General features: G+C 35.0%; 2 protein-coding genes across 8 annotated transcripts in view; one reads left to right on the top strand and one right to left on the bottom strand.

Moving 5' to 3' along the window:
* Nucleotides 1-524: 524 nt before the first annotated feature.
* Nucleotides 525-24345, top strand: part of LOC145666371 (uncharacterized) — a 46294-nt gene continuing 22473 nt past the window's right edge. The window contains exons 1-3 of one of the 7 annotated variants that reach the window (XR_014127731.1): nt 3225-3423; nt 8927-9452; nt 17433-17563. Coding sequence is in view for 1 of the 7 variants with exons in the window: in XM_081733543.1 (XP_081589669.1) it covers nt 3397-3423; nt 8927-9310 (411 nt within the window). In the remaining 6 variants the exon portion in view is untranslated. The other 6 variants (XR_014127733.1, XR_014127732.1, XR_014127735.1 and 3 more) reach the window with 6 other exon arrangements.
* On the bottom strand, nt 10323-22714 carry LOC145666370 (uncharacterized). Its single transcript, XM_081733542.1, has 4 exons — nt 22586-22714; nt 17525-17760; nt 15106-15435; nt 10323-13084 (listed from the first exon to the last, which is right to left on the bottom strand). Exons 2-3 carry the CDS (start codon nt 17736-17738, stop codon nt 15116-15118), a joined length of 534 nt encoding a protein of 177 aa, XP_081589668.1. The 5' UTR covers nt 17739-17760; nt 22586-22714; the 3' UTR covers nt 10323-13084; nt 15106-15115.

The following is a 24345-nucleotide window of genomic DNA, read 5'->3' as shown; positions in this document are numbered from 1 at the left end:
GGTATACATACATAAAAGAACCACCTTCACAGGGGAAAATTTGCAGTTATTTGTCTTCCATTTTACCCTTCGATTTCTTGGAATTTAGTTTCCGTGGCTTAGCTCCCTCTATCGGTCAACCCTTCAATTATAAGAATAATGATAACAGTGCACTTTGAGCAGAACAAGTGATTTTGTCTCACGATGTGGCATTGGAGAAGGAATAAGATCAACGTAATTTATACATAACAAGTACGGTTCGTTTAGACAAGATTAGGTAAGGTTAGATTAAGTTCGGTTCGTAATAGGTTCCTACGAATATTGTGCTCAAAGTGCACTTTGAGTACTTTACCAGAATAACGATTCAGATACTCAACAGAATTTAAAAATATCATTTAAACTAAAGAATATATGAGTATACATTTATATTCTCGTTGGTACCCTCTTCCACTGCGCTTTACGTACATAAACTCCTTAAGTTTCAGGCCCTCAGAAACAAATGCAAATAAAAGCAAAATAAATTATTGTTGATGCACACCTGTTTTTCAACTTCACTAGCGTCTAGTTTATATTTTTTTCCTCATGCCAGTTTAATATCAATAATGAAGGAACCATGTCAGATCTTGAACACTACTTTTGCGGGAAACCTACAAGCTCATTTTTCAAACCTTTGATAATCCTGTGGTGAAAAGTAAGAACATATTCGTGCGTTATCCATATTAAACTTGTTCTTTTGCTTATCGCGGGAAATCCATCTTCTTCGAAGTTCATCATTTTTAGGGAATCGATGGAACATTAATTCATTTGTATTGCTTCCTCTCTTATTTCAATAAGCTACTTCGCAATTAACATGATTTTTGCCCATCTTGAAACAGTAGTGTAATTGTTTATGCAGCATTTCACTTGTTCTGTTGAAAAATACCGCGATACCTCCACGTGACGTCACCGGCCTCAAAGTATCCTGGGAAAAATGAGAGCAGAAAAGCTGAATCAAGAGTCCCCTGGTTTTGGTATGCTGTGAATATGTTATTCTTTTGTCGTGTGTTGCATGAATGTACATCGTCAACATAAAGAAAACTACTTTCATTCCTCTTTACATATATGATACTTTTGTGTATGTACAGACAAGGCACAGTTAAAATTTTATTTGACTGAAAGACCCTTTTGCATGAGGACCTTGGTGGTAGATTAAAAATAGATCTTATTGCCTTTTTCTGTCTATTTTTAACAAAATGTATTATCATATTAATGAATACTTGGGTGATAGTTTGTAATCTGAAATTGCGAACGGGGTATATATTTGGCAAAAATTTACTTTGGGTCGCACAGTGACTTCAGCCTTGTGATACAGGTACAAAACAGCAAACTCTGCGGAGCTTCAACCTCCTTCGCTAGCTGTCACTCGCTCAGCTATGTTTTGTGAACTATTACACTAGATATCGCACCAAAGAAACAACTCTTTCAGCAGAGATCTTACATGTGCGACCAAAAGTAAAGAGTTGCCCACATTTGTTGAAACCTGCACACGTACATTAATGCTAAACGAGAGATAGTATGGTTAGTTATGGTTTGTTTAGGTTATGTTCGAGAAACCAAAACATTAGAGGCAGTTCCGTAAACTCTACCAACGTAGAGTACAAGGGCAAATTTATTTGAAAAAATATTACATTTTCCCCTCGCAATTAATTAATCAGCAACGTAAAATAATGGTGCGGTAAAATTATTAGGGTGACGTTTAGTAGAAGACCTGAACAGAAACCCGGATATTGTCTCTTATACACACGATTATTAGTATGATTTAATATGTTGTGCTGTTGGTAATATGTTTTGCAGTTGGTATCCTGAATAAAGTATTATGCAACAATTGAATATTCTAGAAAAAAAATTAATACAGTAAAAATAATGACAAGGTTAGATCATTATGTGCGTTTCAAGTAAAGTGTTTCATATTTAGTAATGGGTAAATTACCGGGAAGATATTTTTCGGGAATATTCCCGGGAAGATACCCAAAATGGGAATTTATCCGGGAATTTATGTACAATTACAAAGAAAATTGCATTCTATTACTATATTATGATTTCAAAGATAAATTCGTTTTTATATCACAGTTAAGTTATTTCTGTTGTCCCCAGAGGAGTCTTTAAAATGTATATTCTGAACGATGATATGTTATTTGATTAATATTCTATTATATTTAGAGAGTACGCATAGATGTATATTTATTTACAATTGTTCTATCAATTAAATATGTGTGAAAAAATTACTAATACTTTTAAACCCCTAACAGTTTATATTTACATGTAAGTAGCTTTTCTAAACTTGATTCTACTACTGATATTATAAAAATATTAAATTTTTAAATGTTATAAACAATCTTGTCAACATTTGCGCATAAATATATATGTTCACAATATTTGAAGATACTTTCTTATCTTTATGATTTTGCATGTTACATTGCCACACACGACCTTTCCTCCTGCCCATTTCTCGAAATTTCGTGCGTTAATTCACATGTAAGAAAAGTCCCAGCACCTCTTCAGAAGTTTGAGTCAGAGAGAGGAGACAGACCGACGTCTATTACTAAGGGTGGTTCAGGGCTTATTAATAGTACTTCATCTCTAGTTCTACATAAGTTTACTTAATTCTAAATTACTTTACAAAATGGTCCTTTCCATCATTTGTAAATTAGTACTTTGCTAATTTTGGCTGTTGTTTAGCATTGGGGGCCAGCTTTTGCACCTTTTTTTGCGATATTCTATTCTGATGTGGTTGTTTTATGGTTTCATACGTTACCAATATTAAATTCAGACAGCATTGCAGAGCGAGCGTTAGCGACTGAATACGGGTTAGAGCCCCGCATGGCACGTTGTTTTATATCTTCGTTACCAACAATTCACTTCCTTTTCTCACATAAATCACTTCCACTTACGGTGTATCTTTACGGTTTTTACAAATCCCTTACTGCCCTAAAAAATTGTGTTTGATACTTTCATGACTACTTGAACATCACTATTAACTAATTTGTTCCGTAAATCATCCTACTTTTTGCTAGTTTTGGCACCCCAATATAAACAATTTGCTTACTTTTCAGTGCAAATTCAAATATAACTTAAAAAATCATATAATTAGTTATATAAAGTACAGTCAAAGAACTTTAAATTTTTAACCTCCAAATTCTTTAAAACCTAGAAGTAAATAATAATATATTAAAATAAATTAATTAGTCATATGGTTCTTATAATTTGGAAGGTAAAATAAAAAGTTGGAAATAAATTCCTTCCCGGGAATTTATAGGTCAGGGAAAAACCCGGAAATGTTCCCATTTTTAAATTCCTTCCCGATGGGAATATTCCCACTGCCCATCACTATTCCAACCTGAATTTGCGCCGTGAGTTTATATAAAGTGTATATTCACAATGTGGAGTCGTCAATCTTTATGTACGGTTAGTGTTTCACGTTCTTTTTTCACCCTAATGGTTCTTGTCATTGTTCTCCAGATTACTTTTCCCTTGGCCACATGAAACAATATCCTACTTAGCACAGATAAAATTCATGCTATCCACCAGAATTTTTTTAAAATTAGATTTGTGCACGTTTTGCGTGTAAATATTGGGTCCAATCAAAGATAAGGAAAGCTATAATGCAGAACACACAAATGAACTTGAGCTAAGTGCCCATCAAATAGTGCGGGGCAACAGTTAGTTTGCATGTGCTCATTAGCTATAATATAGTGAAAAAACGAGACACGCATCCGAGAATACTGGCTTTTTTTTTTTTTGCCTAGCCTGATGTTTAGTTGATGGAGCCCTGCCTTTTTGCAGAATTAAAAAAATGTAGAAATTTCATTAAGATCTGTTTCCCTTCATCTAAACAGATCTATTTCTTATATTAACACAACTAGATCTCTAAATCCAGTAATGCAAACATTATAGATCACAAAGCGTTCGAAAGTTTGATGTGGCCTCTTTATTTTGGAAGAATACGCGTGCTGATTGAGTTTATGGGTCCAAGCAGAAATTCATGAAATATCTCTGAGCATTCATTTTCTGTACCTTCAGCGATCATCTCTGACATGCGCACTTGCATTCCCACATGCAGTTTCACTTTAAGTAGTCTTGTACAAAAATACCGACCATGATGTCCTATTCGGACAGTAAAAAGCTGGAATACTCTCTAACCAAGTCTGGGCAGGAACGCAGACAGGTTTACACACGGTATCACGGTTTACGTCCGTAGGGACTAGACGCATCTGCGATGTTAGGTATACGTGTCTTCTTGGATTGTAAAATACCCTTAATTTCACGAAACTAATATATCGTTTTATTAAAGTCGTTGCGCTGAGCTGTGCACTTGCATTCCCCTGTGCAGATTCGTTTTAAGGAGTCTCATGAAAAACACCAATCAACCTGTGATAGGTGACCACTAGAAAGCACGAATGCTATCTAATTGAGTCAGCGAATTAGCGCAACGGGAGCTCCCGCGGGTAACGCGGGGTTCGTCCGTAGTGAACGGCTGCTTCTGCGATGATCGGTATAAAGTAATCTAGGATTGTGGAAAACCACTGCTTTCACGATACAAATATATCTTTTTGGTAATATCATTTTAGATTTGTCACACATCATATAGTCCTCTAGAAATCTACCAATATTTACCTGATGGGGTAGTACGTGCACATATTTTCGACTTTTGTTAATATATTTTCACGTAATTAAGCATCTAATAGGTAAGAGCACATAAACTTTTCATTAATTACATACTATTCCAATGAAATATTATTACAAATTTTTCCTGTGTTTTTTTTTTTTTTTTTTAATATATGGATCTGAATAAACATTCTACACCAGTATGGCAATATTGGAAAGTGCATTACTTATTGAATAAAATTAATAGTAAATAAAATGTTAGAGAGACATATATGCAGAAAGAAGCTCATGCACTGTAATTTACTTATTTATTTATTTATAGTAGTTTTAAAACCCATTTTCAGCATTTTAATCCACTATATTCTATCGATTTTGGATGTGAAGTCCTTTTGTAGATAAAAAAAAAATAAAAATAACAAAGCAAGTTTCTTATAAAAATTGCAGTTTCTGTGGTGGAATTTTGAGTATAAAGGTGTTTCTTTGGGGTAGGCCTAGTAAATGCATATCTTTGAAATTTTTGTGCATAGATCTTTTCTGTATAATCAGTCGCTCGCAGGTAATATTCTTAAATTTAAAATAAATAGTTTGCTGCTAGTATTTTTTTGTGCAGTATGCAAAAACTGACAAAAACCATTGAATCTTGTGAAATGGCTCTGCATCAAAAACATCACCGGCACTGTCGCTAAATTCTTCCAGATTTAGAGGTATGACATCTTGAGACATATTTTCTCGCCATTTTTGCCGTAAGACAACATGCACATCACTATCGGATAAGAATACCAACAGAACAGTAAGATGCACTTTTTAATGTAAAGGGAAGTAAAGCAACAAAAGCAAATTTAATGATGAAAACTTGCAATATTTTATTATCTTTTAAAAAGAAAATTGTCACGAGATCTACATGCATACTCACTTTAATTAAGCCTTCAGTTGCTTCACTGATACCGTAACATTCTCTTTCAATCAAGCATTCCCTATTGTAAAATGTGTAACACCACCAAGACAACCTAAACGCTCGGTACATAGAAGATATGTAAAGGAGTTCTGAAAGCAGCAAAAAATCACACAATTACACAATAATGAAAAAGATCAATATTCAGACTAGTTTTGGAAACTGGCGCAGAGCGAGTTATATGTAAACACTCCTAATGTTGAGTCTAATTTAGAGATAATTAAAAATGGCGACGTAATGAAATGTAATAACTGACCCACTTAAAAAAATAAAATAAAAATAAAAAACAGCAAGTTATCACAAATGTGTAGCAATGGGTCGGCACTATTCACTTTGAAATCATTCTCATATATATGCAAGAATACGATGTATCTACACACAGTTATTAATACAGAAATAATAAAAGTGGTAAAAAAAATGGAAAATACTTAGCTAGCGTAGTTGGCATATCACCAAATATTGTAAAGAAAAGCATTAAATATATCACTGACCTTTAGTGTGCACCCATAATAATGTCATTCATAAATGCGGAATTCCCTAACATATTAAAATATACAAAATTAAAACCATTGCGTAAAAGATGACTAATTAGCGGTCGAAAATTGTAGACCTATTTCACTCCTCTAAACTTCGAGAAACCACATTTTGTTTTGCGTAACATACTTAAACAGGATGTACTAATACACGATAATCTAATACACGGTTCTTGAAAGAGAAATCGGAAACTGCTATATATATACATATTATGTATTTGTGACTGTCTTTGTATAACTTCGTAGAAATTGCACTTAAAATATTAGATAGTAAAGAGAAATACATAGGTGTTTTCCTTGATCTTTGCAATGTACTTGAGTTAGTTCCACATAGAAATCTTCTTTCAAAGCAACAAGATGATGGAATGAAATGCGTTGCGTCCAAATGGTGTAATTCGTATCCGGAAAGTAGTAGATATTACATAGAGTAACAGACATACCACATATTCGTGAAATAAGAAATATCATGTGGAGTACAATAAAGATTCGTATCTGATCCATTATTTGATACACATTACCGATCTACCACGTAATATTGTTCCAGCAGAACTATTGTTTATGTAGATGACGCTAATATAATAGTAAAGTGGAAAAGACACGACCAAGAAATTTTCATCATGTACCAACAAACATGCACAGCCTGTAAATATTTTAATTGAAAATAACGAATTATACTATGTGAATCAACCAAGTTCTCAGGAATATTCATAGATAAAAATCTTCCCTGGAATATGGATATATCTAAACTTAATAAGACATTGAATCAGATTTACTTCGCAACTAAAGTATCGTACTTAAAAGCGTGTTAGAAAATTTTACTTTAAAAACAGTTTACTTTTTAATCCATTCGAATTTACATGACATATTTTAGGGTTTTATCGTAAGACGGGGTACTTTGTAAGACTTTGCACAAGATTTAACCAATTTTGAAGAAAATCGCATGTAACTTATCAACGTAATGATTTAGATATCTGTATTTTAAACATATAATAGCAAGACATGTCAGGAAAGCATTAGTACAAGTTCATTAGTAAACATTCAGTATGACCATAGTTATTGAAATAGAAACTTCGGTGCAAAGTAACCGCATAGGTGGGATTACTTTCCACAGCATAAAAATATATGTCCAACATACGAACATAACATTTATGTGCAATGTTTTCCTTTACTATCTATACATTTTACTTTCTACACAAAACTTTTTGCAGCCTACAAATATTAAGATGATGGTACCGGTATAAGTACTTAGTTGAATTATCGATATTTGTAAAGAACACAATGTATTTTCTGGTTCTGACACAGAGACCACATTCTAGTAGTTTAGCATATATCTCGCAAAAATAACAACTCAGGAGCAGAAAGAAAATCCCCGTGAACTGATTTGCCTTAGTGGTTCCTTACGTATAAGAAAATCATCCCAACCGTAATCAGCGGTGGATTTACAGGATTTGGGATTTTCAGGCTGAAGCCCACCAAAATTGCATTATTTCTTTCTTTCTTTCTTTCTTTTTTTTTTAAATCTAGTGTTAGTCATTCCTATGTGTTAAGCTGCAAGCCCTCCCGCAAAGTTTTTTTAATTTATAAAAAATCGAAGCCTTTGTGAGTGAAGCCCCTCTCAAACTACTTTTCTGGATCCGCTACTGTTCATAATTTCTTTTCCAACAAGAAATACATTTCTACATCTACCTAAATAGAATATTTACCTAAATATAGAATGCAGCAGGTTCCGGTAGTAAATAATTTCTTATCTAAGCGGTATTTTGGACTGGTGCAAAGTAACCCCGATTTGAGGTTTTGAAATGGCCTTCTCCCAGTTTCACTTTTTTTCTTTTTTTTAACTTTTAAACGTTTCACATTTCAGTTTCAACTATTGCATCAAAGTCCCATTGTACACAGTAGTATTCTCCGAAACAGACTTAACTTTGACGGAAATTTTTGTACGTGATATCTTTCAAATTTTGGCGGCCTTTACAGTGACTGGTTTCCATACATCTACAGCATAGAACCATCGTGGTAATTAGAACTGATGTTAACCGTCAACATTGATGTCAACCGTCAAAGACTGTGAAACGCTTTTTATATTTTGTGCGTCTTACGCTAAGCAAATAGCTAGAGTAGGTTTTACAATACAGAAGCGAATAATAAGAATTATTGTAATCTTACGAAAAGATCGCCAACCGATATTAAAAAAAAAGTCGTATACTTCCAGTTCCCTGTTTCTTTATATTAAATTTATTCATGTTTGTAAAGAGATATCTAGAGGGCGACCTTAAGCATGTAGAACAACAAAATAATCATTATACTAAAGCACAAACAAAGGTTTTCCTATTGTAGGACATAGTACGGGTGTAAATAGGCGGGTATCATGCGTTATACTAAACTTCCAAAAATATATGTCTCAGGTCTTACGTCACTAAATTTATAAAAGAGCTTCGTTTATTACAACACTGCTTTTACTCGGTAGAGTAATAGATTAATTGCTAACTCTATATAAATTTTACACGATATAGAGTAAATCAGTATCCTAGCTTTAGATACATATGTAAGGATTTCTACATTCACTCCAAATACTAAATAATTTCATGCAAAATGTAAGACATAATTATTATCCTAGTATGTGAAATTAACATCATTAATGTTTCCTTTAGATTTTTGTTTATATTCAAATGACATGTCCACTTCAGATGCATTGTAATGCAGTACTGAATGTATGAAAGTATTCACCCACTAACTCAATTTCACCCAGTGGGACTTAGCATTGTCTTTTTCCGGACAGCTTATAAGTTTTAAAGCGAATGATATTTTCCTTGTTTTTCAGATTGGATTGTTTCTTTTGAGTATGAAATGCTATACTTTTGAGATCTCTATCGTGAACACTTGTTGTGTTAGCAAAATGGCCTTTCATTATTTCAACGTTACTTTTAATAAAGCTGAAATGGAAACAAAAAACGTTGATATTAAAGTTGAAATGAAAACAGAAAACGAGTCACTTGAAGAATGTGATTATAAACTATGTACTAGCAACACTAATGATCATAAAGATCCTCTAAAAATACGTCTGGTATGTAAGGAAGGAGATAGTTCAACAGAAGGAGCTAATATTATTTGTGAAAGTAATGAGGATGAAAAATATCAGATTGGAAAGCAACTTCGAAAACAATATGTTTGCTCAAGAGTTTATCAACAGCTGATGAACTTGTAAATGCCAAACCTTACCACAGTAACACCAACACTTTTACACACAACACCGAAGAGTCTGCCACTGTTGGACGTAAGAACGATCACGATGAGGACGTTCAAGAAAATGATAATCGTGAAGGAGGTAGCAATTCTCAGGCTCTCAGGTACGTTTAAATACGTACGTTTCTTCTCAAATATTTTGTATTAATATTTCTTTTCAACAGTTGCAATATTACGTTACATATTTTTTTTCGTTTACCTTAAGCTTAGTTATTGTAATCGCAAACATTTGAATATATATGAAAGGCAACTTAACACTTTTGCCTTGAAATAAGTATTCACACGTAACGGTAGGTTTCTTTAAACTTGCCCTTTAATGCCTTGAGTATTAGGATTGAATACTCACATGATTATGAGTAATGTCATGAGCAATTCTTCCTTCAAACCTTTATGTTACGATCGATACAGGTCTTCCTAAGTAAAATGATCTTTCAGCAATATTTTAAATAAGATTTTTCCGTATTTTGACCAAAATTTACTCTAAAAGATACGAACCAAACCAACGCTGAAGTGCATAAAAGTTGTTGCATAATAGTTCATCAGTAATGTGTATACTTCACCACCAATAAAGATAAAGTGTGACTGTATGTTGGAATTCAATAAAATAGATGTCATGTAAATTTATTTTCCATTGCTTTTTCATTTGTACTCTCCATCTTGATCCCACACTTTCACTGAGAGTAATTACACCATTGTTAACAAGAAAGGCAAAAGTACATAATTTTAAATTACTATTGAAGAACTCTAACTTTCACAAGAATTTACACCTTTAAAGAATTCATTGTCTGTTTCGGAAAAAGTCAATTATTTGTATGTTCAATACATGCACAAAACAAATGTGATAACATTAGTAAAACACGTTTGAACATACGTTGCATATACGCGCCTGGAAACAAATGTAAATCATTGGAGAACATAAAATTTATTTATTTGTTTTCAATACAAGGGGCATAAGCCCAATTCTAGTGTTGATGTATTACATAATAACTTTACAACAGTTTTCTTAAACAGAGTTCATGTAACATATGTGAATTTCTTTGTGCTCGAAACATATTTTATTATAAGAAGAGGATTGGTGAATTTAATAATAGGTTGGTCCTTGATTTTTAGCATTATAACAGGCCGGTTATCAGCACGAGTTTTAAGGATCGGGACATGAGAATTTAGTGTTGATATGAGATCATTATAAGTAAATTTATTTCGTACTACTTTATGGAGAAAAATCATATCTATCAAGTTTCACCTTCGTTGAAGTGTAGGGATACTGAAGTTATCTATTAATGTTAGATAATTTTCATAATATTGATAGATTCTAGTTCTCTTTTACGCTATGTACTTGATAAATTTAGATTGGACCTTTTCCAGTTGGTTTCGATATTGTTGTTGTGATGGATTCCGGATCATAGCAGCATATTTAAGATTTGATCGGACGCATGAATAATACATTTTTGTCAGTGTGCTAACATTGTTAAATTCCTTTCAAGTTCTAATTAAAAACCCTAACATCTCGAGAGATGCATTAATCATGTTCTCTATATGGTTATTAAATGTAAGTTTGGTATCAAATGTAACTCCAAGATCTTTGACTGAATTTCATCTATTTAGTAAGATCTGGTTGATTGAATAATTAAACTTTATTTGAGTTTTGTTTCTGGTAAACGATAAAATCTTACATTTGTTTATGTTTACATTAAGTTTTTAAGAGAACACTAATTAACAGTATTTTCCATATCACATTGTAAATTGAGACAGTCATGGATGATCCGCAAAAACCAATTTCTCGCTTAATAATATGATCATGGAGATCGTTATTAAATAAATTCTACCCCCTTTCTGTATTGGAGCAGTGGATCAAAGCGCAATGGGACATATGTGGTTAACTGAAACAAACCTTTCCTTTTTAGATGTACATGTTACGTTCTTCGTAGCTATATACAATAGGTATCCCTAATAGCATTCAATATCCTCAGGATGTCCCGATGGGATATTTGCGATGTCCATGCGACATCCCACGATATCAGCAGGACGTCCTGTAGCTGTTGATCAGACGGCCGAATGTCCGCTTCATGGATATCCCATGGACGTCCCGCGAGACGTCCGTGTGATGTCTGCGAGACGTGATTTGTACATCGCGATGGGACGTCCGGTGGATGTCACATGGATATCTCAAATCGCCTAGCTGGACGGAGAAGGGAGGGACCACCCTTTGCCCTTCCTTATATTACTAAACGAAGATATAAATGTCCTTTATGATGCTTGAATACCCTGCTTCCGAGAGACGGAATTTCCATTGTCAAGAGTGCTAGTTGAATGTCCATCCAACTATGACTCCTAATATGAAGTCCGTCACTCGGAAGCAGGACATTTCCCGCACCATAATGGAAATTTAATTAGATCTTCATTTAGTAATAAAAGAAAAGACAAAGGGTGCAAACAATGAACTTTCTGTAATACTTATGTAATTAATTTCGACGTAGCATTCTAGTGTACGTACTAATTCAGAACAGAGAAAAAAGTTTCTAAGAAAACTGGCTTAACCATACCAGCTTCGTGGAAATGTGGTGTTATTATATAATATACCAAAGGATAAAAAAAAAAATAGTTGCGGGTTCAAAATATATGTCGTGATAAACCACGAAAGCAGCTCTGCAACCATACGCCCAATGCATTTCCATGGCTGAGCGAGAATAGTAAACGGTTTTTTAAATTTTAGTTTAGTGTCGACAGGATTTTAGTTTGCGAACTATCAGTCACCGGCACCGAATCCTATCAGCTGCGCAACAAAGTTACAGATAATTAATGAAGAGAAACGGAACAATCAACTATCAGAAGATTTTATATATATATTGTACAGTATGTAATTCTTATTAATTGAAAAATTGATTGAAATTTTGTTTTCAATTTCATAATTTACATTGAGGCTAAAAACCAAGTACAGTAGATTTTCTTTCTTTATTTCAATAAATGCTAAAACTTAGCTAAATTACTGAGTACAATAATTGCTTCCACATAGTATTATTTACATATGCAAATAATGACACAAACACAAAATATGACACATCACAAAAGGTTTCTTTAGCATAAAAATAAATGCAACATGAATCCAAGAGACTGGTTCTCAACCTTTTCAATTCAACACCTCGATTACCAAAGTTGTTGAAAAAAATGCAAAATTCTGAGTGAATTTCAAAACTTACAAAAAAGCAGTTACAGTACCACTACGCACTGAATCTCATAAAAAGTCTAGTAATTCAAGTTTAATCCATGTAAATCCTACACTTCCATTAAAAATAAAAAAGAGGATATGTACCCTCATAAAAGGGTTATACCAATGTCTTTGCCTTGGGCGACGAATGTTAAAAAAAAAAATGATTCAACATAATCTGTTTGTGACTAAGTTGTAAGAAGAAGACGACCGACTTTAATTTAGAATAAATAACTTGGGTATTATTATCACTCAAACACATTTCTTGAAAAACTGTTGTCTTTTGTTCCTACAATAAAAAAAAAATCACCGTTAACTGCAGATTTCACAGATCGTTAAATCTGCATGACAGAACATCAAAACAATGCGTTCTTAGTTTTATTTTACACTTTTTCTTGCATAACTAATCATTGTTAGTGTTGTTCTTCTACCTGAGAGCCCGCTCTTTAGCATGACGAAGCCACTTTTTTATTACATCTGATATCTCTGCATCTGTTGATGCCTTGCAATGCTTGTGATACCGCACAGTGCCTGCAACAATAAAAACAAACTATTAAGTAAATGATTATGTACAATATAAAACATGTTCAGAAAAAAGGGTCACAAACTTTCAGGGTAGATCAAAAGAAAAGTTCTTTTAGTAAAGAAACGCGTCGTTTCGGAGATAAAAGCTGCCGAAAACGTGGGAAACTGAACTTCAGAAACTATTTAACGTTATGGTACTAATTAGTGTTGTGTAAAGCGTACACTTGAAGTCATACTTACATTAGTTAGAAAATGCGTGTTTCAAATCTGTACAATGCGTTCGGACGGGATTACTACGAAAGGCGATACAGAATTTTTTTAAGGAATTCCTTACGCACGCATTAGAGTTTTGGAATATATATATTTCCAAATCGAGCAGGTATGACTGAGTGCGAAAGCTTAAACCGCACTCTGTACGGAATGAAGAATGTGGGAGGAAACGGGAGAACCCCGGGAAAGCCCACGCACACGGTGTTTGTCCACCACAAAGTTCACTTGGCGGGGGCTGGGATCGAACCCGGGACCCTAAGCACCAGAGGTGAACGCTCTACCACTGAGCCACCGCGGCCCCACTCTGTACGTTGAATAGTTTATGAAATTCGATTTCCCACATTGTCGGCAGCTCATACTCCGAAACGAAGCGCAAAAGACATGTTTAGTACGGCTTTTTCCTTCTTTTGATGCAATCTTTCTGCCCTGAAACTTTGTGACCCTTTTTCCTGAACATCTTTGTACTTAGTACAAATCTAATAATTGTCTACAATAAGAATGAGAATTTAACACAATCGTCGATCTTGTAGTATTTGAGATTTTTGAACTTCCTTTTTAACATTAACTCTCGTTATCCAGGTTATTTCCAAGAGATACGGACGTAGTCATCAGATGAAACTTTTAAGAAACAATACCATTGAGCACTTTTCCTTTTTTTTTTTTTTCAAGGTATTGTTAAGTATGTATCCTACTCCCATAAACGGAGTTCTGGAAATAGGAATATTGCTGCTGTCCATGAAGTGCACGTAAACATAGATATATGACATATAAAGCATGGATATAAAACATTGATACATTTTAACTTTCGGGAATAATCCTCCCTTCTGTTGAATGAAGTAGGAGAGTCACACGGATTTAAAAAGTCATAATAACTAAGTGGACTAAAACGTAAAAACACTGAACTGCACTACTTTGTCACTGTTCAGTGTTTTCTTTACATTTGTTTGTTGCCTTCTTAAGCGTAAATAACAGTGACAATATTTTTTTGACATCAAAAAAGTTGTTTAGTTCAGCTAGTTTCCTTAATTATTTTAATCCTCTTGATTTTCCGACTTTATTCAACAGAAGAAGGAAAATTGGCTAATTTTAATTTTATACAATGGAAATTGGCTATCCATTTTTCCTACTTTTTGACTACTTTTCTAGAAATACAAGGAACCTAATATATGTTTTCCTTAAAGAAATCTATATTTGAAGTAAAGCATAAATGTCTAGTAGCATTAGCATTTTTAAAGTATAGCATAGCACAAATGTCTCCAGTGGATAAGCTCGTCTTGTAATCAAGGGGTCCCGGGCTCAATTCCAGGTTGGGAACAAAAGATTCGGATCCCTCGTTCAACTGTAGTTCCTGTCCTTAGGACGTCAACATCCCATGGAACGCAATGGGAAATCACCATATGGATTCACCTTACCCACAAACCTTTGGGTCAGACCAGTCTTCGGGCAGAACACCACATCATCATCAGCAGTAGCATAGAATATCATTTCACATTCCTAGAATTACCCTGAGGAAGAAAATATTTTGACTAATTGTCTGTATGTTACCCCACCCACTACAAATAAAAAGGAATGTACCGTATGGAGGGACCCTTGTCATAGAATTGTTGATAACTGGTTGAAAATAAAGGTTACTATTGATATTTCGTGCGTTAGAAACATTTTTACTGTAAAAGCATATTAAGTATTAAAAAACTATAAATGGCAATTTACAAATGAATTGAATTTAAGATCTAATTTTATATATTACTGGAACTAACCTTCGTGTTCTTATACAGCAGTACTCTCATCTGAAGTGACTGGGCTCCGCTTAGGGGTTTTTGCCATTCCAGGATCATCCACATTGGTGCTCGTCACGACCTTTTTAGAAAAGAGATTCGGTACCGGTGGCAAAGTCTTCTTTATTGTAGAAACACTTTGCTTAATCGCTTCACTAAGGGCAATATCTTCGTCCGAAGATGATGATTGCTGTTTTCTAGCTCGTATGCGACGTTTCTTTCTCTGTATCTCAAAAGATTCTTCATTACCTGTATCAACTTCGGTCTGGTCTCTCCCGAGTTCTAATTTCTTCATCACACGCTCGTAAGAATCTAGAATGAATATTGAAACAAATTAGAAGGTACTAATATCACTTCTAATCATGTTCGTCAGTAAAATTATATACAATGTCAGAATTGCTTCGAGTTAAACAAAAGCGAATGCAAGACCATTTTGAACTGACTCAACGTGTTTTCACCTGTTGGGCTTTATTCCAAGTGTCACTTAGACCACTTGGGACTTCGCTCCAGCAACTCACTGATTTCTGCTATAGAATCGAAAAATAGTGCTTCTTATAGAGGTTTCAATTTTTTTCCGTTTAATGCTTTCAAGTTGACCCCAGAGCCATAACGACGGGAAGGCAGGGAGCACCTTTACAGAATTAAAACCCACCTTTTATTTTATCCATTTTTACCTTCAGTTGCACTTTTTACCCATTAGGTCTACTGCGCCCGACTTTTGCCTCTAGGGGCACTTTGTTGCGGCCCACGAGAATTTTGCTTACGAAACTGAAATCTGTTATCGTCAAAATTCTGGTTTCGTACATGTTTCCCTCAGATCCATTTTTTCATCCATTTTTAACATGCACTTTGTATACATATGTGTATACAGAAAAGGAGACATTTATTTCTGGCAAATCTTTATATAAAGTTTCATAGTAGCAAAAATATTGATTGGTTCAGTAGTTTTTGCGCCAAATCATCACAAAAACGAGTGTAGATGCCAATCGTAGGAGCTACTACCGCTTCAGCTCAACAAGCAGTCAGAAGCCTTTTTTTTTTTTAATGGCCACTATGTAACCATCGCTATGATTATTTTTTAAAAAAATTACGTTTGGTAACATTCAACGCCTCATTATTATGAAAATTCAAAGAACCCTGAGGCACTGTGAATGAAAACCGTAACCTTCAAACAACCAAAAATTGAAATATCCACATTCCTGGACGTTGAACAGAAGTGCATCATACTTTTAATCATGAACTCCAGGCGAGACAAACAAAAGTTTAAACCAATCGGTATTACGTTCTTGATTTTTTTAGAAAAAAAGTTTCGTATACGATGTCACAAATATCCAATGATCAGTATATCACTGATACCGTTGAATAAGTAAACAATAAATAGATTTAAACAATGTTAATAGAAACTATCTGCCACTTAGGACACCAAATCGTAAGTAAAATATTCTTTGTCTCTACTTTCTGTAATTTACGTTGGTGTTACCTTACTTCATTATAAGGGGCCGTATTTTTTCTAAGTAAAATGTTATAATAAAATTTTAGTAGTTTCCCCCATAGCCTCATGGTCAGAGCGTTCGCTCTAAGTGAGTAAAATAAAGTATTACATCTGTATGGATAAACTTTGTTAACAGGTTATTACATGAGTGTTTTTCAATGTAAGAATGCAAAAATGCAAGAATGTCATAGCGAGGAATTGATCCACAAGTGGTAGGTTTTTGACAGCAAATATATCATCTTGGAATTTATTATTACTCTCACCAAGCACGCTCAATTATTGCAAACACAACTTAGTTTACAGTCTCATTTTTATTACGATTACCAAGGATCTTCCATTCACCAAAATTAAACTGTACTAATTTTACAGTTTTTCTGTAATATCTTCAAAACAGATAAAGAAATTGAACAGTGTGAACCCAGTGCGCTAGACAATATTATTTTGCATTTTTACGAATCACCTAGCACCTAGCTTTTTACGAATCATCTAGCCGTCCCTTTGCAGCTTATAGGTGTATCTCACAAATCCATGCCGCATCTATTAATAACTATACAGCAAAACGAGAAAGATGAGTCATGATAACGGTATGACATGCACAATAATATTGTCTATTGCACTACATTTCCATTTTTCAAGTTACTTTTTATTGATTTTGAGGATATTATAGAAATACTGTAAAATTAGTATAGTTTAATTTTGCTGTATGAAAGACCCTTAATATCTACAATAATATAAAAAAATCATACTTTTTGTTTGTGACAGATATTATTGTAAAATTGTAAGTTTGTCATTTTTTTCTTTTCCTTTTTCTTTTCAGTTTCAATAAATTCAAATTAAAAAAAATCCATATAAAAAATAGAAGTCTTTGTATAATTAAGAAAGTGGTGAAGAAAATATTAAAACACTCACATGATTGACCAATAATTTCATAAACCCTATGGATACTCCAGTCTTCCTTTGGTTCTAATTTCTCCTCTACTGCCTTATAGTATTTTGTAAAACTGCTGTAGTTCGGCCAATAGCATTTTCTTTTCCCATCTAGTAACCAATTAACCGGCACTAGTTGTATCCCGTCGGAGAATTCAACATAATACTGTGCCTCTGGAATCTTTTCTTCAGACATTTTGCACTGACGGAATGGAATTCTATAACAGGTAAAAACGAATAACACAGATGTATAAAGAGTTTAAGCATGCAAAAATATAATTTTTCCCCCCATAACTGTACAGGCTACACGTATCAGCAACTTTTGTTTATCAGTTCAGTTTATTTCTCGCAGAAAACTGTTAACGAATCAATTGAAACCATTTCAGCTCTAATTTCAAGGACGAAATTCAAACACTGACGTAAAAACAGACCTCAAAATGGACCCGGGGGGAGGATCACGGTGGCTCAGTGGTAGTGCTCGGGCTCCCAGGTTTGATCCCAGGCATTGCCATGTGAGCTTGTGGTGGCCAACACCGTGCTCGTGGGTTTTCTCCCGTTTCCTCCCACTTCCTCATTCCACCATTTTTTCTTCATCATTCTCCTTCATCGTCCCCTTTAGCCCTATCACTGGCACAATCGTGGGACGTTAAATTACCCCTTTTCCTTTCTTTCAAAATGGCCCGGAGCGGACCGGACGGCGTTCCGGTTCGTGAAAGGCGAGAACCATTCCGTTCCGTCTCGTGAGAAGATTCAATGAACCACACAAAAACTCATACAAATTGAAGCACACTTCAGAAAGTATCTAGCGTTCCGTTTCGTGAAACTTTTCATTTCGAGCCCTGCGTAAAAAAGAATTATTGGTCCATAGAGTGAATCGTTATATTGGGTTATTCTGGTCAATGGAACAGAACAATGCTATCGAAAATAGCAATATATGGAAAATTTAACACGAAACCTATCACATATGCATGAATAGTAAGTACACAAATTGTAAACAAATATTTTGACTTTTGAAATTAAAAAAAAAAAAAACTACAATCGGTTCAGCAGCTCCTTAAAGTAATATAGACATATTAAGATTACATAAAATAAACTTCTCTGATCACTGGATGACATCATATAGTGTAGCGATTATGACGACACCGCATTCGATGCTGTCTCGTATTATTGGCCTGTCCCGATACTTTTGCCTAACCCTGAATTCATTACCCCTGCTGCTTCCTGACCGTGAGTGGACGCCGAAAGTGGGATGTTCCGGCTGAGGATTGAAACCAGGACCACGCTAACATGAAACCAAAACTACAATCCCTACACTACGGAACACTTCTAAAGAAATATGCAGCAAAATAAATATTATAAAATATTACCTTACGCTTTTTACATTTGCATTACAGTGCTGCAAATAGAAATGCCTATTTTCGATATTTAATCACTGAAAATTGCCAATAATTATTGACAAGTGACTGCCAGTGACAGTGTCTGGCCACGTAAAAAAACACTACTATTTTTAAACCCAGCTAGTGTGGCCAGTGCCACCCCACCGCACGACAGTGTTAAGCTGTTCTAACATTTTCAATGCTCTTGTAGCATCAGTTTCAGAGCAAATACATTTGTCCGGCTAAATTCCATTTCCAGAACAATGTGCGGCGGGGAGGGGAGGAGGGGGCACTCCGAGAGGGTTTCTTGTTACTGCACGACAACGCACGCCTTCATACAGCCAAACGGAACGGAACACATCCCCGGGGGTTTAAATAGTAAATTCTCTATCACCCTCCGTATAGCCCGGACGTAGAAGTTTCGGATTCCCCCTGAAGAAAACCTCCATTTCCATACACTGAAAGAGGCACCACAGGCTACACTGACCTATTAGGGAACCTTGAGTAACATTACTTTGAACAGGGCATGGATGATGTGGTGCCACGTTGGAATCCTGGTAGTATCGTAGAATGCATCGAGTGAACTCATTTTCACCTTACACCGTGTTGTTGTAGTGTTTTTATTTTTTTATTTTTTCAAATCCTAGATAGTTGATGATGTTCTTTCCGTTTACAACACGCTGAGGCAGCTTTCAGCTTTAGGAAAAGGGGTTTATTTGCTTTTTGAATAATGTTCACATTCTTCCTTTTAATTTAACTGTCTACACTAATTCCTCGATTGTTCACACTTCGCTAGGAAACTGTATGTATGCGAATGATTTTGTGCTCCAAACCGTGTGCTATCATATTACAATTTTGTCAATAGTTAAAATACTGCGAAAATATTACCTTTTTGAAAGCTTTTTTTAAACGTAGACCCTTTATTGCACACTTTCGCAGGTTTTCCACAAAAAAAAAGTGTAATCAGTTTTGGAAATTTGTCCATTATTTTTAGCCCCCCCCTCCTTTTCAAATTCAGAAATTCCGCAGTTCAGTTTGCTGTACTGCCACGCGCTTACCACTACTAAATGGGGACAAAATTATCTTTCCAAGGGTGAAGAAGTCATTGCTGTTTCTTTTAGCGGTTCTAGTTATGGTCGATTTCTTGTACTTTCATAGGATTAAATTTGTATACACGACGCCATCTTTAAATGTGAATAGCCTTGCTCAGCTAGCATTGTTTTAATAAATAATTTGGGATTGTTCATTGAACACATGACCCCTTCACATATGTTTGTGTGAACGACATTGCTCATGGTCACTTGACACATGTTCCGACCAGTGACAGTTCCAGATTAGAACTGCAAGGAGCGGGCTACACAAGCTCGTGTTGCAGATCGTTGGCATACCCAAAAGAGATATAGTACACATGAAGCTGCATCAGTTCCCAAAAGAGCAGGACGCTCATTCTTTTAGGGATTATTCATTGAGTATGTACGAACTTACAAAGGGGGTGACAAAGCGACTTTTATTTACTTATCGACTGATACGAAAATAAAAAAAAGAACGTAGCTATTCTTTATATCTGCATGTGTAGTGCCCTTGTATTTTAACTATGACTATGTGTGTGTTTGAGGGGGGGGATTTAACGCATATCGCATGTCTTGTGCACATGGATACTTCTTACTACTGCACTACCCCAAAACAACCTTTATTTCCACCACAGGCTATGCTGTTTGGGGGATGATGCAGATATCTAGCCTTTATTAACGTTTTTATAGTATTTTTAAGTACAAGGGCCAAATAGCAGGATTTTAGAATGCGAAAGCTAGTGACTGATGCAATATTAATTTTATATTCTTAAGTACACGGACTAAAATGTTACTAAATATAACTCTCCGTGTTCACATTATCAGATAGCCCTACCAAATATAGTCCAGTGTCCAGGTGAAATATGTTTTAAGTAATTTTCAGTGAAGTCAATAGAGGAGATTTATAAGTATTTATGGTCAATGTGCCGTTGCGGGGTCCAGTGTTTTACGTGCGAAATTTACATTTTTTCCACTTCCCTTGATAGATTAGGTTAACATGGCTTTACTAATAGTAATAATAGTAAATAATCATACTTATGACAACGAATGACATTTACTAATTTTGGCCCTGTACTTAAGAAATACGTCAGAATACTTAACGCCAATCATAATAGGAGGCAAAAGTGGACTTTTACCGGACGGTGTTTTCCTGGTTCACTCAACATCGAGACAGATATTCCACCAAATATCCATCGCTAATTGCCCAGAAGAACTCCTTCTTTCATACAGTATCGGATGATGCAAATCATCGTTCTTTCGTTCCTAGTGATGTACACAATGCTTAAAAAAGGGGTGCAGTGTGAGTACACCCAGTTTTGGCAAAGTGTCCTTGCAATCAAAACATCCGACTCAGCACCCTCTTTGTGTGCTATTTCCTTATTTCGCCCCAGGTAATGTCTAAAATTCTGAAAGTGGGGTATACAGCCGCGTGTTTTGAATGCAAGGACACTTTACCGGGACCGTGTATGTACTCCTGTACTCAAAGATATATCATCTCCACCGCCCTTTTTAGCATTCTGGACATCATTAGGAACGAAAGAAGATAATTTTCATCATAGTGGACTTCTGGCCAATTACCTATCTTTCCATGGGTTTCTCCTTTTTTTCCAATTCACCTTACATCACCAACCCTTCCTTCCGGTACATCATACTGTTTTTCTGCTAGTTTTGGATCCCCATAACGGTACAAGGACCGTAATTATTAGTAGAATCTTAATCTAACCTACCCAACCTAACCCACCAAACGAATCGTATTGCAGAAGCAAACAGAACGTAGTATAGTCTAACAGCACGAAAATCACCACCCCCCCCCCAAAAAAATTGAAATGTCGATAAATTTGGTAGAGCCATCTGCTAAAGTAGTGCCGATACCGCGTTTCAGAAATAATTTTAGTAACATTTTGGCCCTTGGGCGTAAAAATATGCTAACATTATTACTATTGCACGATTGCACATGTGCAGTGGTCTACACATTCTAAAATCTTGCCAGTCGGCAAATTGTTACAGAGAACAAAATTCACGTAAATAAAATGTACCATTTTTAAACCAGTAATTTTCACTGACCAGCATTAATGTGTTTTTACTGCTTCTCCAACAGCCCGCTCCTTGCTGTTCATTGAACTGGAACTGTTACATGTGGGAACATATATCACTGTATTTTCTTTAAAGTAGTACACAAAAGGGTCTACATCCCATTTATCGAATTAGAAGTAACATTTTTTTATCGCTACAGTAAACAAACCTAACTTTAACTAACCTATAGTCAGAAATCACAATTTATGGTATCAAAAACTACATTTTTTTTCACTGTGACATATTCGATTCTTTTGGGAGGATTGAACTGCATAAATCTTTAAAAAGCACTGCAAGTTATATTATCTAGACTTGAGTCGAGCTATGTTGCATAAATTATCACATTAAATACCTCAATTTTGCTTCGCTCATTTGAATCAGCAACTTCTGTTGTTTCTCGTAAGTGCCAAAAATACACGCTGCGACTATCTAGTTCACAAGCAGTGAAATTATTGCACATTTACACTTGATGTGTATTAATCTATTTGCAACAAGTATGTATTGAATATACTAAAATTACTTACCCTATATTCTTCAGCTAAAGCAACCATCACCTTTACAACATTGAGTCTACTTACTTCCATCACGGCCCACCTTGCGCAGTGCATCATGGAAACAACTGCATAACATTTCGCGGTCCTCAGCAGAAACAGTGAACGATCGCGCCGCGCTGGAAGTTTCTTCAAACATAGTATGAAATTATGTACTGATTGAACTTTATTATCATTATTAATTATCTGAACATTATTAGTTCGTTATTGCAGAATTATAAAATACGATGGATTAATATACTAATTATATAATACTTTTCTATTATTATATTATTATTTAATAAATAATAATAATACTATAATAGAAAAGTATTATATAATTACTATATTTACTCTTTGAAGAAATATTTTATAATAATAATAATAATATCAACAACCGCTTGATTATCCTGCCAGGATATCCACAGGATATCGCTCTACTGACAAAGTCGGGATTATCCTGCCAGGATATCCACAGGATATCGCTCTACTGACAAAGCCGGGATTATCCCGATAGGATATCCTCAGGCTATCCTGAGTACGTCCCAATATCCCGTACGACATAGTGACATCAATGGGACTAGTTCAGAACATCCCATGGATATCGGATGCTATTAGGGATTATATATGTGTTGAGAAAACATCTATGTAGGTTTTCGTTCAATTTTTTACAACTATAATTATAAATTAGTAACGTTAGTTTATTATTTAACCTTCTATTATTATTATCTAGTAATTTTCCCTATTATTATCTAATAGTTTCCATACATGCGAATAATAAATATTTTCTCTGTTCCAGTTGTTTAAAATGAATTAACTATTTCTTTGTGTTTAAGATTAACGCTAGATCAGCATTTCGAGTATACACTAAAAAGTGTTTTTGAAACATAAACGCATAAGGAGTAGATTAATGGAGTAGATTCATCAGACATTCTTGTATGCCAGTGCTAATTTTCGGAAGAAATCACATTTGTTAGTGGCCATGGAACACTTTGCCGTTATTTTTTCTATTGTTTTAGTTAGCAGAGCTCGATGAACTCTATGAAAACATGAACCACATATCGTATGAACAGACGGCTTGTCCTAGGAGTCAATCCAATCTAAGTCATCAAGCATGTGCGTTCGACCATCTCCAAAAATATCTAATTTTTTCATGAATGCTTATCTTATATCAGGGTACTTAAAAACCACAATTAATTATGCTTTGCAACATCACCTGGCGACGCAGTGGCTGCCGCCATTTTGCGTTTTTTCGATTTTAGGCGTTTACGCTGTCTTGAATATCTCAGCATGTATTTGACCTACCAAATTGGAAATTGCTTGACGCATCCAACTCGTGGAGAGCCAAAATTTTAAACTCTTAACATTTTTGCTAAAACTACCTGAAAGAGGTGAAATCAGGGTCTGTAGTGGCTACATTTTTAGACATTAAAGATATGTTTAGAAAGAGGAAACAACTGAAGTAGAGGTCTGAATTTGTGTGTGCATGTAGTCCGGGGTGATAAGTTTATACACACAAATTTGCAGATCTCTGGCTGCTGCCAAAGGCCTGAGAAAAAATCGTAAATTTGGGGAATTATGCCAATCTGTCATGTTTCACTGTCCAATGTCTCCAGTGGGTCTGGATAGAAAGTCTGAAATGTTGGGAGTAGTTAGTTCTTTAGTACACCATAACACAGAACAAAGCGCGTTTTGTGTTCTTGAGCAGAAGGAAGTCAAAGTATTAAGGAATAACGTTATACCCTAGGAGGTGT

This window comes from Thermobia domestica, chromosome 12 (genome assembly GCF_964235325.1).
Source record: "Thermobia domestica chromosome 12, izTheDome1.hap1.1, whole genome shotgun sequence".
NCBI lineage: Eukaryota > Metazoa > Arthropoda > Insecta > Zygentoma > Lepismatidae > Thermobia > Thermobia domestica.
This window is presented reverse-complemented; position numbering and strand designations above follow the sequence as displayed.